Source organism: Phoxinus phoxinus (assembly GCF_949152265.1).
Source record: "Phoxinus phoxinus genome assembly, chromosome: 13".
NCBI classification, from domain to species: Eukaryota; Metazoa; Chordata; class Actinopteri; order Cypriniformes; family Leuciscidae; genus Phoxinus; species Phoxinus phoxinus.
This window is the reverse complement of record NC_136888.1, coordinates 27,154,414-27,166,984: the sequence shown is the minus strand read 5'-3', so window position 1 is coordinate 27,166,984 and position 12,571 is coordinate 27,154,414. Positions and strand designations below refer to the sequence as shown.

At 41.5% G+C, this 12,571-nt stretch overlaps 2 protein-coding genes across 2 annotated transcripts in view; one reads left to right on the top strand and one right to left on the bottom strand.

Annotated features, from left to right (window-relative positions):
• mboat2a (membrane bound O-acyltransferase domain containing 2a) overlaps positions 1–12,571 on the top strand; it is a 241,599-nt gene that overhangs the window by 135,965 nt on the left and 93,063 nt on the right. The gene's annotated exons all lie outside the window — the stretch shown is intronic.
• The window catches only part of asap2a (ArfGAP with SH3 domain, ankyrin repeat and PH domain 2a), a 56,992-nt gene that overhangs the window by 16,036 nt on the left and 28,385 nt on the right, over positions 1–12,571 (bottom strand). The window contains exons 3-4 of the mRNA XM_079633281.1: positions 4,703–4,848; positions 4,179–4,253 (exon numbers count right to left, since the gene is read on the bottom strand). Coding sequence (XP_079489407.1) covers positions 4,179–4,253; positions 4,703–4,848 — 221 coding nt within the window. The remainder of the gene's footprint in view (positions 1–4,178; positions 4,254–4,702; positions 4,849–12,571) is intronic.

Below are 12,571 nucleotides of genomic sequence, written 5' to 3'. Positions count from 1 at the left end.
TATGCAATGTTTTTTTCCTCTGAACATCATGATATGACTTCAGCATTGCCATACAATTCGATGCAAGTCCATTGGTTGTGTTGAATGCATTGAGGAACATTAACGCAAATGATCAAAATTGTTTAGACTGGATGCATCAGCCAGCCAATCAGATTGGAGCTTGTGTTTTGCACAAAAATGGCAATGCCGCTTGAGACTTAGATTAGCAGAATAGTGGCATAAAATCACCAGTCATTTGCCAAACTCTGTGCATCATCACGCATGATGTCATGCTCATAAAGAAAGTACCTGATGTAATGCCAGTGGCTGCTTTTTGTAATGACATCATCTGAAAGCTTTAGGGAAATTCTCTGCTTGTACAAACAGAGCGTTCTGCAGCAGCTCTACACTAATAACAGAAGGCTGTGTTTGTAAAGGGACTTCCTACGAGTCCTATGCACTCCGCTAATGCGCTTCCATAACAGATGTTACACGCCGCTTGAGTTGTGCGGAAAACAGTCTCATCTGTGCCAGCAAAGTGTCTCAGTAAGAGGAGTTTGACAAGAAAAATGAGTTCAAGAACACGCATCCAAACTTTAATCATTATAATATGAATTAGAAGAGACAGGAAGTGTCGTGCCCATTCAAACAGAGGTGTGATGATGTGGCAATTTTTTAATTAAAATGACATAAATTATGTCTATACACGGGTTGAACAATGACACTGAAACTCTGGCCAATAGTGTTGGAGGTTTCATGCCTATATATGCACGGCCTGGTTGCCAATCTTCACTGATGTCACATTCCATCAGTAAGAGCGGATGTGAAGGTTGAATTAGCAGCGCAATAGCACAGATGTACATGAAATATTGCAATCCACACACAACATAATGGGAGAGTTCAAAAGAGGAAATTGTTGGTGTGCATTTCGCTGGCTATTTTAGCTCATTTGCTGGGCTACAATATCAGGGCATCCCCTACTGTGCTTGATGGGTGCGCCACTGCCAGCGACTGCAGAACCATTCTGGAGGACCATGTGCACCTAATGGCCATTGTTTTAGAAGAGGGTTATATTTGTATCGACTTTTGCACCCAATAACAGCACATATTATATAGACTTTTATATTAAACACATTGTTTGAAGGAGGAGCATGGTGCAAGATGTGAAATAACTGATTAATAAAATAAATAATCTACAGATTAATCGAATACTAAAATGGTGGTTAGATGCGGGTCTAGTCTGCTGCTGTTTTTAAGACCATTCTTGAGGTTTGAATTAGAGAGATCGTCATGGTTCATTACAGGAAAGATCTCAATAACCAAAAGGGCCACTTCAGGATTCAGAGAATGACCTTTCAGCAATTTAGCCAATTCATGGACATAGAATCATGGACATAGAAAATTTCTGAATGCCAGTGACATTAAACACCGTTTTGAGCTGAACTATAAATCATCCTTCCTCACCACACAGCACCAGGGAACATGTCTCTAACAAGCTGAGTCACAATGCCATCACCTGGACTTTGAGACCACATCATCTATCAGCCAGAGGGGTCTAAAAAAGCTTGAGTGGGTGGGTTTCACAGCTCAGCGGGCTTCAACGCTGACATCACTCCATCTGAGGCCCACAAAACCGTCTACTCCAGCAAAGTCCGCTGACTGACTGAACAGAGGATGTGTCATTCACAAACACACACTGTAAGACAATAGATGCGGCTGAGGAAAAGACAGCCGCATCATCAAGTTGAGGGGTTTTGGCATGATGTCAGCTTGTCTGTGCGCCTGTTTTATGAGGATTGCAATTCCGCCTCCCTCAGCAATTCTGAAAACATGCAACTCAGGGTCAGGAACGGGGAACGTTGGGGTCAAGCTTTCTGACATATTACAAACCGCAACATTTACATCAAGGTTGAATTCATTAACATTATGTATCCAGTGAACACTTTGCATTAATTCTGATTTACAAATATTTAACAGACTGTGGATCCAAAGACAGGTAACAAAACAGACGACCTTGTACTGACACCAAAGACTCTTCATTTCAAAGATCCATTTGTTGACGGGTTAATGAGGCACAAGTTCCGGTTAATGACTGGAATGATGGCCCAAGACAAGGCCTGTAATCTCCACCCATTAGCGGCAGTCCCCTACTGCGCTCAGAATCAAGCACAATGCTGATGCAAACCCTCCGGACACCATTAGCATTCCATAACTGCAGGTTAATCGAGGCAGCCGCCGGTATTGTCCCAATCACCTCAACAAGAAACTGACACAAAGCAGGAATTACATCTTCATCTGAGGTGGATTTATATGAGAATCTGATGCTTCTGCATGAGTTGAGGCCAAACTACTTACTTATTTTAGCCAATCATTTTAATCCAGTCAGTTTGCTAGAGTAGAAAAATAGAAAGGTAACTGCAACTTTATATTTCACATTTATTTTTGACTATTTCTTGTTATTGTGACTTTATAGTGTCTTGTATTAATAAACATAATACAAATTTTAAAAATAATACAATTGTATATATTTTTAATGATATACATTTACTTTATATTATTAAATATATTACAAATAGCAATGATGTAATTATATATATATATATATATATATATATATAAAAGAAAGGAAAAAAAGTATATGTATATGTATATATATATATATATATATATATATATTATTAAATATATTACAAATAGCAATGATGTAATTATATATATATATATATATATATATATATATATATATATATATAAAAGAAAGGAAAAAAGTATATGTATATATATATATATATATATATATATATATATATATATATATATATATATATATATATATATTTATATATGTAAACATTTTTATTAACAAACTCTTTACCCTTAAAGGCCTGCAAGAAAATACGTAGTTCTGTTCAAACCAATACGGAAAAAAAACAGCAAAAGGACTGAATGAAAATGCTAATTTTGTCTCTGACAGTAGGTGGCGCTTATAAGAAAAGCAGAAATACCCAAGACATTGTCATTGTCATTTAACAAAATGTGGAGTTCCACCAAGTCATACTTTTATGTAACAGCAACAGCTCAGGACATGTGAACAACAGCGTGAATGTTATTAGTTGACCAGTTTTTCACAGTGCGATGGAAAACAGATAAAAACATATCTTCGTAAAATATATCTGTTCTGTTGTATTGACGCCATACGTATACTCGGTATCAGTTTGCACAGAGACATTCAAATTAAAATGTTTATCACAGCTAATTTTTTAATCAAAACATTTCGTCTTGGCGTTCAGTATGAGAAATAGTGCTGACTGCTGAGAGGTAGTGATGTTGTGAATGCTACCTCAGATGGAGAGAAATGCTTAGGTCACTGTGTAACACATTACAATAAGTCACTATTAAAGTCTATAGGGGTCTCACTGATTCAGTTAACCATTAACTGTCCTTTCATTTTTACTACACATTACACATACTGCACATACACTTAAGGAATCACATCACCCAAGCAGAATGTCTTTTCAAAGAGAGAGAGAGAGAGAGAGAGAGAGAGAGAGAGAGAGAGAGAGAGGGGGGGGGGGGGGGGGGGGGTCTCCAGGGAAACGAGACAGGGAGCTGAGTGAAGCGCCTCATTAGGAGTAAATCACATCAGATTCACCCCTAGAGCTAACAAGACAGTGTCACATGGTGCAGAGAAGGTCAGGAGATCACAGTGGACATTAATAAACTGAGGCGCCTAAAAGAACATTCTGAGAATCAGTTCACTATAGAGCTGCTACCAGCTGTCTTTCGCTCAAGCGTGTTCATGTGAGCATAAACAGACATACAGGGGGCTAAGACTGGTATTAGACTTTCCGCCAAATTCAACCAACAACGTTGGAAAAGTTGCATTGCTAATAAAATGACCAAAAAAGAACAACAGCAGAGACTTCCAATGACGGAGTTGTCAATTTCTGACAAAACGTAACATAAAAAAGATGCACAAAAAGTAAACTAAGGGAATTATGGTGTAAATTCTTGCAAAAAGTAATGTGATTACGCATGAAACTCAAGATCTGCATGCCAAGGAATATTATCCATCCACTGTGTATTGGCTGACTAGCATGTGCCTAAAACACCTTGAGACAAGCACTGATCAATATGCTGCTGATAAACTGCCAAGAAGCAGAGAAAAAGCATTTATAGACTTAAAGTAATGAACTTACCCCTTTAACCCCTTTCAGATCTCCCTTCAGCAGACTGTCCAATGGGAAGGTAATGATGTTATTCATGTTCTGAAACTAGAGAGCGAAAGCACCGCATTAGACATATATCTGTCTTCCCAGCTGTGTAAATGTCTTTCTTATTATGGCAATCAGAGATAAAGACACAAGACGGCGAGGAAACAAAACAGTCAATTGCAGCGGGAGAAAAATTAAAGGGTTTGAGTAGTATTTATACAAACACATCGTTAGAGGAATAATTCATTAGGTTTGCAAAATATATCAAGAAAATATTCCAAATCATAAATTACAGGATGACTGACAAATGTTAAGCTCAACTTATTTGAGGTAAAAATACCAGTAATTGCTAAAACACCTTCATGAAAGTTGATCCACCCTGTAGACCAATGACTCAAGATCAGCTTTTGGGCCCAGAGGTCCAAGCACATTAACAGCTGAAAGGTAAGATGTTTGAAACCCATTTGCTCTACATAAAAATCACATAAACGCCAAATAAGTGTCCTCACCAGGTTCTTGAATAGGGCTGTGAGTTCCTTGGTGAAGACTGAGAACTTCAGGAATGCTGATCCCAGGTCAGGATCATCTCTGTACACACAATTCTCTCCAAACTTCTCCAACGCTTGAGTGTACTGCTCCTCGTTCTCCACATGAGCTACAAACAGAAAGTCAATATTGTCTACATCAAAACTTAAATAACCCATAAGCGTTTTAAAATGTGTCTGATTTCTTTAAATTAAAAACAGCCACTAGATTCTATGTAGACATGGAATAATGGAATAATGAAACAACAAGTTTATTAAAGGATTAGTTCACTTTCAAATAAAAATGTCCTGATAATTTACTCACCCCCATGCCATCCAAGATGTCCATGTCTTTATTTCTTCAGTCGAAAAGAAATAAAGGAATTAAACATTCCAGGATTTTTCTCCATATAATGGACTTATATGGCAACCAACCATTCAAATGTTCAAAGAAGGTTCAAATGTCTGTCTCAATGCAGCTTCAAAGTCTCTACACGATCCCAGCTGAGAAATAAGGGTCTTATCTAGTGAAACGATCGGTCATTAAAAAAAAAAAATATATATATATATATATATATATATATATATATATATATATATATATATATATATATATATATATATATATATATAATATAATAATTTAAACAAAGATGCCAGATGATTTTGAAGTTGAAAATGAGATGGAGTTTTTCACCCTACACTATCTTTTTGAACCGGAGTACACAGACAAATAACTTAGATCAAAAAAGATAGATGACGTTACGCGTGACCTTTCCAACGTGATGACGCAATGCATGGCGCATCTCAGAGATGGCACACGACGGGAATTTGTGGTTTAAAAGTATATCATTTTTATTTATCTTTAGAAAATGGCCGATCGTTATAAATCGATTTCTCGGCTGGGATCGTGTAGAGACTTTGAAGCTGCATTGAGACAGACATTTGAACCTTCTTTGAACATTTGAATGGTTGGTTGCCATTGAAGTCCATTAGATGGAGAAAAATCCTGGAATGTTTTCCTCAAAAACCTTAATTTCTTTTCGACTGAAGAAAGAAAGACATGGAAATCTTGGATGACATGGGGGTGAGTAAATTATCAGGAAATTTTTATTTGAAAATGAACTAATCCTTAAGGTCTACACACACACGTAAGAATAATATTCTTTGCAGTTGCAATATCGTGCTTTTCTTCCCCTCATTTTGTTCTTTCCTACTGTTGCTTTCTTTCCTCCAGATTGTGGCATCTTGTATTCCAGCATTATCAGTTACAGTCCACCTATTCACATCTACTTTGTCCAACCACCAACACATAATATAGTCTATTTATTGTTTTAAGGAGTCTTGTCCACACTCTGTTCATTATTATCATATGGAAAGACAAAATTACCCTGATAGAGGCTGATGGAAACTTAAACAAATACAAAAACCCAGAACTTCCTCTTAATTCCATCAAACTCCCAGTTGTCATCCTCTCCAGGGGCAAAGCACAGAAGATAAAAACAAGCAAGCATGTAATTCACTCATGCAGTGATGTTACAAACTCCCCATAGTTTGTCTGCAGGGAAAATGTGTAATTTACAAGTACAGACATGTCATAAAATGTCGGGATGCTAGTCAGCGTGCCAACGTGTTTGTAATCAACACCTGGAGCTTTTTTCGAGACTCCCTCGTGGGTGAACGTCTTCCCACAAGTAGTCAAAGTTATCCAGCGCAATTTCCTCAAACAGAGGCCGTCGCCAAGAATAGCCACATAGTAGTATTACATAGTCAATGCCTGCTTATGAATAATTTATTCATAACCGATTTGTTTTAGTGCAGTCTGCCATAGTTAGCTTGAGAGCTTTCTCTTTAGGTGACCTATCGTATCTCGATAGGAAGGACACAATGGGACAGGAAGTGAGGCGGTGGTCCGCTATCACCCTAAAGCTAGTCCAGAACTGGGGCCATGTGGCGACATCACATCACGAAAACACAAAAGGAAGACCTGGAGATGCACTCTAGCAGATCCTAGCGCTCATGTGCTGGAGTAGACTTGGAGCACTGCCCAGGTCACAACAACAGGCATGGTAATTAGATACAGGCTAGTAAGGATAATGGATATCTGAAGGTCATATGCGGAGGAGATTCCATTCAATATTGAAACCACAGTTTCTTATACCTGACTGGGAAAGCAGGGATAGGGCATCGGTTTATGCTGTATGTCTATTGCCTATTCAGTTGGATGAATGGCTACACCTGCTTCAATAAATAAACTTGATAAATACAAGCGAGACCACAAATGTGCAGTATATGCATTAGTAAAAACGGCTAACTCCAGTTCAAATGCAGAGAGTCCAGATTCCTATTAGCTTGATATCTAATGTAGTCAGGAACTGAAAAGCTGTATAAAAAAACTGCATACTAGCTTTAAACTAGCTTTAATAAGGATAATTAGTTGTTATAAAAGTTATATTTTTTGGAGCCTTATAAATGTTAAAATGGATAGCTTTCAATTATTAATACTGTAGTGTTGAATAGTGATAGTTATTTTTTTTTATTAAAATAAATAAATAATCGAAGACATTGGTAGCAGTATTGGTATCAGTGATACTGGCCTTCAACAATTATTTAAATATACTTTTTGTTGTCTTTATGTTATTTCTACATTAATTTGGAGATTAACTGTGAAATGATTACATTATAAAATACATTAAAAACAAGCTATCTTGTGCAATTATAACAAAATTATCCCAATATAAAAACACAAATACACTGAGTGAGAAAACATTTAGGTGAGATTTGTAATTCCTGTGGTATTGAAAATCGATACATTTCAGTATCAAAGTAGTATCGTGGCAACACTAGTGTAGGGTGCCACACATTTTTTTTTTTCATTTTCAAAGGGTGCCTTGACTGAAAAAAAAGTTGGGAAACACTGGCTTAGAGAATGTATAGTCTTTTAAAGTATGCATTTGATAGCATGCAACCATGTGCGAACAAAGGTGCTTGACATCTGCGCACCAGAATGTTTCCTCTTCGTCCAGTATCTGCCCCTCACACAATTGCTCTTCAAAGCAGGCATCTATTGTTGTTGTGACCACTAGTAGAACATTGTTGTTCCATTTCTTCAATTTCTTTGGGCCAAAATGTTGCTACCTTGTTGACAAGCTAATTAGCCCCAAAAAAATGGTGGGATCAGTGGAATGTTTGAGTAAAAATGTTTCTAAATAACAAACTATGTGAAGGTGTCATGTTATTGTATAATGCTAAGTTGTACTGTAGGTCAGATGCTCATGCTTGTGACCTGTAAAGTAAGTTAGTGTTAAAATGTTTATATATTATTATATTTAAAATATGTACACACTGTACTGTGAAGGTGTTTTACAAAACAGCAGTTCATGATTGTTTTAATGCATGAGTACAGATGTTACTTTATACTGTCCAGCTAATTTCAACTGTTTAGAAATATTAAACTGCTTTAATATGTACACCGTAAAAACACTGAAGCACTTTATTGGCTGATTCAGATGTTACTGATTGTTTACATTGTGCAGCTAATTGGTACTGTTAATAAATGTTGAAAATTAACAATCTGTACTAATTATTTGGGTTTACACTTTCAAAACCAAGAGCAAATTGGTTAAAACTAATAAAACCGAAGACATTAACAAGTATTTTTTCATTTAAATTTTACCTAATTTAATTAAGTCTGTATAAAATGCAGATCTGTTTTTTTACTTTGATTGTACTTAATTTATTGGCTTTTTCTTAAAATGCTACTTAATAATATGTTTTTTTATTAATTCGAAAATATTAAGTTGTCCTTACTCAAAATATCAGTTAGTTCAATAAACTTACAAAAAGTAGTTGGAAAATGTTGTCTTAATTTTATTGAGTTAGATTCAAGTAACAGTTTTAACAGTGTGGGTTTTTACTTTCCCTCAAAGGGATTACAAACCTGAAGCACAAACACATCACCGTCTAGCAAATAACCCAGTTACCAGAGGGAATATCATTGGATTACTGTAAATGCGTTTTCCCTTCGCCTATATGCCATGTTGTCTACAAACATTAATGGAGAAGTTTCCTTCCGATCAGTGAACAATCTTTAGGAACAACAGGCTAAGGCAATTCTAATCAGTCTGGATGAGAGTGCCTGTTAAAAATTCTAAATCATTATTAGTAAATATAAGATATTGATTATCCTTTGTCGAGTTATGACAGATTCTGAGACCCCCATGCAACTTAAAAAATTGAAGTCGCCTCTGTCCTTCTCCAGCCCACCGTGACAACAGAGAGGAATGAGAGCAGTGGGAGAGTGTCTGATTATGAGCTGTAAAGACCCGTTCCTTCAAACCACCAGCTGCATCAGTGACTCATCACATCTCATTACAGGCCTGCAGACTTTCCTGACTTCATATACCAATTTCCCAATGATAATGCCAGTCCCATTGCATTCTACAAATATTTTTCACTAAAGAATGTTTTCTAGACTTTCAACACACCCAGATACTTTACCCGGTTCAAGTCTTTCACAAAAAAAAGGCATGTGGGGGTCTAAATATTACAGCAGAGCTTGTGATCACCACACGGCTTGACATTCACAGTAGGGCTCTTCACATACAGCTGATGCCCGCCGCTAATGTTATGACAATAAATCTCCAGACCCGGCGGTGTGTGTACAGCATCAACACAGGCTGTGTTTGGACTTTAAACATCCCATCTTGTTTTCTGCCGCAGTGGCCGACTGTGCGTTTCGGATCTGGCTTTTGTTTTTAAAGCGACATATGAGCTCTGCACATCTTCCGCTCGTCTGCAATGACAAAACTTTGGATCCAAGCTGTGTCCTTCCTTGCGGTAACTCAAACCTAGCAGGCAGCTTTCCGTGCTGCGGCTGTCTGAATGAGCTTTTGGGGGAACAGAATGACTGCTACATTAGCCATTTTCAGGGTCACCTTCAAAATCAGTCACACAAAGGTATACCAGTTAGGGCAATCACTTGGGTGTTCAATTTCTGAAACAGCATTACACAAATATTGATGCATATTGACTTTTCTGACGGTTTCTGGTACTCACTGAGCTTATCATGTGGTTTTAGACAGTCAGCTCTGTAACCACAGACACAATTGAGCCTGTGAGCGGAAGGGGGTTGGTTAACTCGGGTAATGCTTGAGTCATGTATACACGTGTGTATATTGCACCTGGTTTAAAGCCTTAGAAAAATCCCCCATCATAAGTCACAATCTACTCCTAGAGTTTATCTAAAAGCTTTTTGATGATACAAATATAATTAACACAATACAATAATACAGTTAGTTCCAGTCCTTACATTTTATTAAGTGTTCCAAGAGTGACCCTAGGAGCTATGTTGTCCGGGGCTATATGCCCCTGGTAGGGTCTCCCAAGGCAAACAGGTCCTAGGCGACGGGTCAGACTAAGAGTAGTTCAAAAAGCCCTTTATGAAGAAAATTAAATCGAGGACCGTGACGTCGCCCGGTATGGCGCAGCCGGGGCCCCACCCTGGAGCCAGGCCCGGGGTTGGGGCTCGTATGCGAGCGCCTGGTGGCCGGGCCTCCCCCCACGGGGTCCGGCCGGGCTCAGCCCGAAGGAGCGACGTGGGGCCGCCTTCCCGTGGGCTCACCACCTGCAGGAGGGGCCGTAAGGGGCCGGTGCATAGAGGATCGGGCGGCAGTCGAAGGCGGGGGCCTCGACAACCCGATCCCTGGACTTGGAAACTAGCTCTAGGGACGTGGAACGTCACCTCGCTGGCGGGGAAGGAGCCTGAGATTGTGCGTGAGGTTGAGAGGTTCCAACTAGAGATAGTTGGAATCACCTCTACGCACAGCTTAGGCTCTGGAACCACACTCCTTGAGAGAGGATGGACTCTTCACCACTCTGGAGTTGCCCATGGTGAGAGGCGGCGGGCTGGTGTGGGTTTGCTCATAGCCCCCCAACTCAGCCGCCATGTGTTGGAGTTTACCCCGGTGAACGAGAGGGTCGTTTCCCTGCGCCTACGGGTTGGGGATAGGTCTCTCACTGTCGTGTGTGCCTACGGGCCAAACGGCAGTGCAGAGTACCCGGCCTTCTTGGAGTCTCTGGGAGGGGTGCTGGAAAGTGCTCCGACTGGAGACTCCGTCGTTCTACTGGGGGACTTCAACGCCCACGTGGGCAACGACAGTGTTACCTGGAGGGGCGTGATTGGGATGAACGGCCCCCCTGATCTGAACCCGAGCGGTGTTCAGTTATTGGACTTCTGTGCTAGTTACAGTTTGTCCATAACGAACACCATGTTCAAGCATAAGGGTGTCCATCAGTACACGTGGCACCAGGACACCCTAGGCCGTAGGTCGATGATCGACTTTGTGGTCGTTTCATCTGATCTGCGGCCGTATGTCTTGGACACTCGGGTAAAGAGAGGGGCGGAGCTGTCAACTGATCACCACCTGGTGGTGAGTTGGATCCGATGGCGGAAGAGGAAGCTGGACAGACTCGGCAGACCCAAGCGTACTGTAAGGGTCTGCTGGGAACGTTTGGCCGAGTCTCCTGTCAGAGAGATCTTCAACTCCCACCTCCGGCGGAGCTTCGACCGGATCCCGAGGGAGGCTGGAGATATTGAGTCCGAGTGGACCATGTTCTCCACCTCCATTGTCGAAGCGGCCGCTCGGAGCTGTGGCCGTAAGGTCTCCGGTGCCTGTCGAGGCGGCAATCCCCGAACCCGGTGGTGGACACCGGAAGTAAAGGATGCCGTCAAGCTGAAGAAGGAGTCCTATCGAGCCTGGTTGGCTTGTGGGACTCCTGAAGCAGCTGACGGGTACCGGCAGGCCAAGCGAACTGCAGCCCGGGTGGTTGTGGAGGCAAAAACTCGGGCCTGGGAGGAGTTCGGTGAGGCCATGGAAAAGGACTATCGGCTGGCCTCGAAGAGATTCTGGCAAACCGTCCGGCGACTCAGGAGAGGGAAGCAGTGCCCTACCAACGCTGTTTACAGTGGAGGTGGGCAGCTGTTGACCTCAACTGGGGATGTTGTCGGACGGTGGAAGGAATACTTCGAGGATCTCCTCAATCCCGCCGTCACGTCTTCCATGGAGGAAGCAGAGGCTGAGGTCTCAGAGGTGGACTCGTCCATCACCCAAGCTGAAGTCACCGGGGTAGTCAAAAAACTCCTCGGTGGCAAGGCACCGGGGGTGGATGAGATCCGCCCTGAGTACCTCAAGTCTCTGGATGTTGTGGGGCTGTCTTGGCTGACACGCCTCTGCAGCATCGCGTGGCGGTCGGGGACAGTGCCTCTGGGATGGCAGACCGGGGTGGTGGTCCCTCTTTTTAAGAAGGGGGACCGGAGGGTGTGTTCCAACTATAGGGGGATCACACTTCTCAGCCTCCCTGGGAAAGTCTATGCCAGGGTACTGGAGAGGAGAATACGGCCGATAGTAGAACCTCGGATTCAGGAGGAACAGTGCGGTTTTCGTCCGGGCCGTGGAACACTGGACCAACTCTATACCCTCTACAGGGTGCTGGAGGGTTCATGGGAGTTTGCCCAACCAATCCACATGTGCTTTGTGGATTTGGAGAAGGCATTCGACTGTGTCCCTCGTGGCGGCCTGTGGAGGGTGCTCCGGGAGTATGGGGTCCGGGGTCCTTTGCTAAGGGCTGTCCGGTCCCTGTACGACCGAAGCAGGAGCTTGGTTCGCATTGCCGGCAGTAAGTCAGACTTCTTCCCGGTGCATGTTGGACTCCGGCAGGGCTGCCCTTTGTCGCCGGTTCTGTTCATAATTTTTATGGACAGAATTTCTAGGCGCAGCCAGGGGCCGGAGGGTGTCTGGTTTGGGAACAACACGATTTCGTCTCTGCTCTTTGCGGATGATGTTGTCGTGTTGG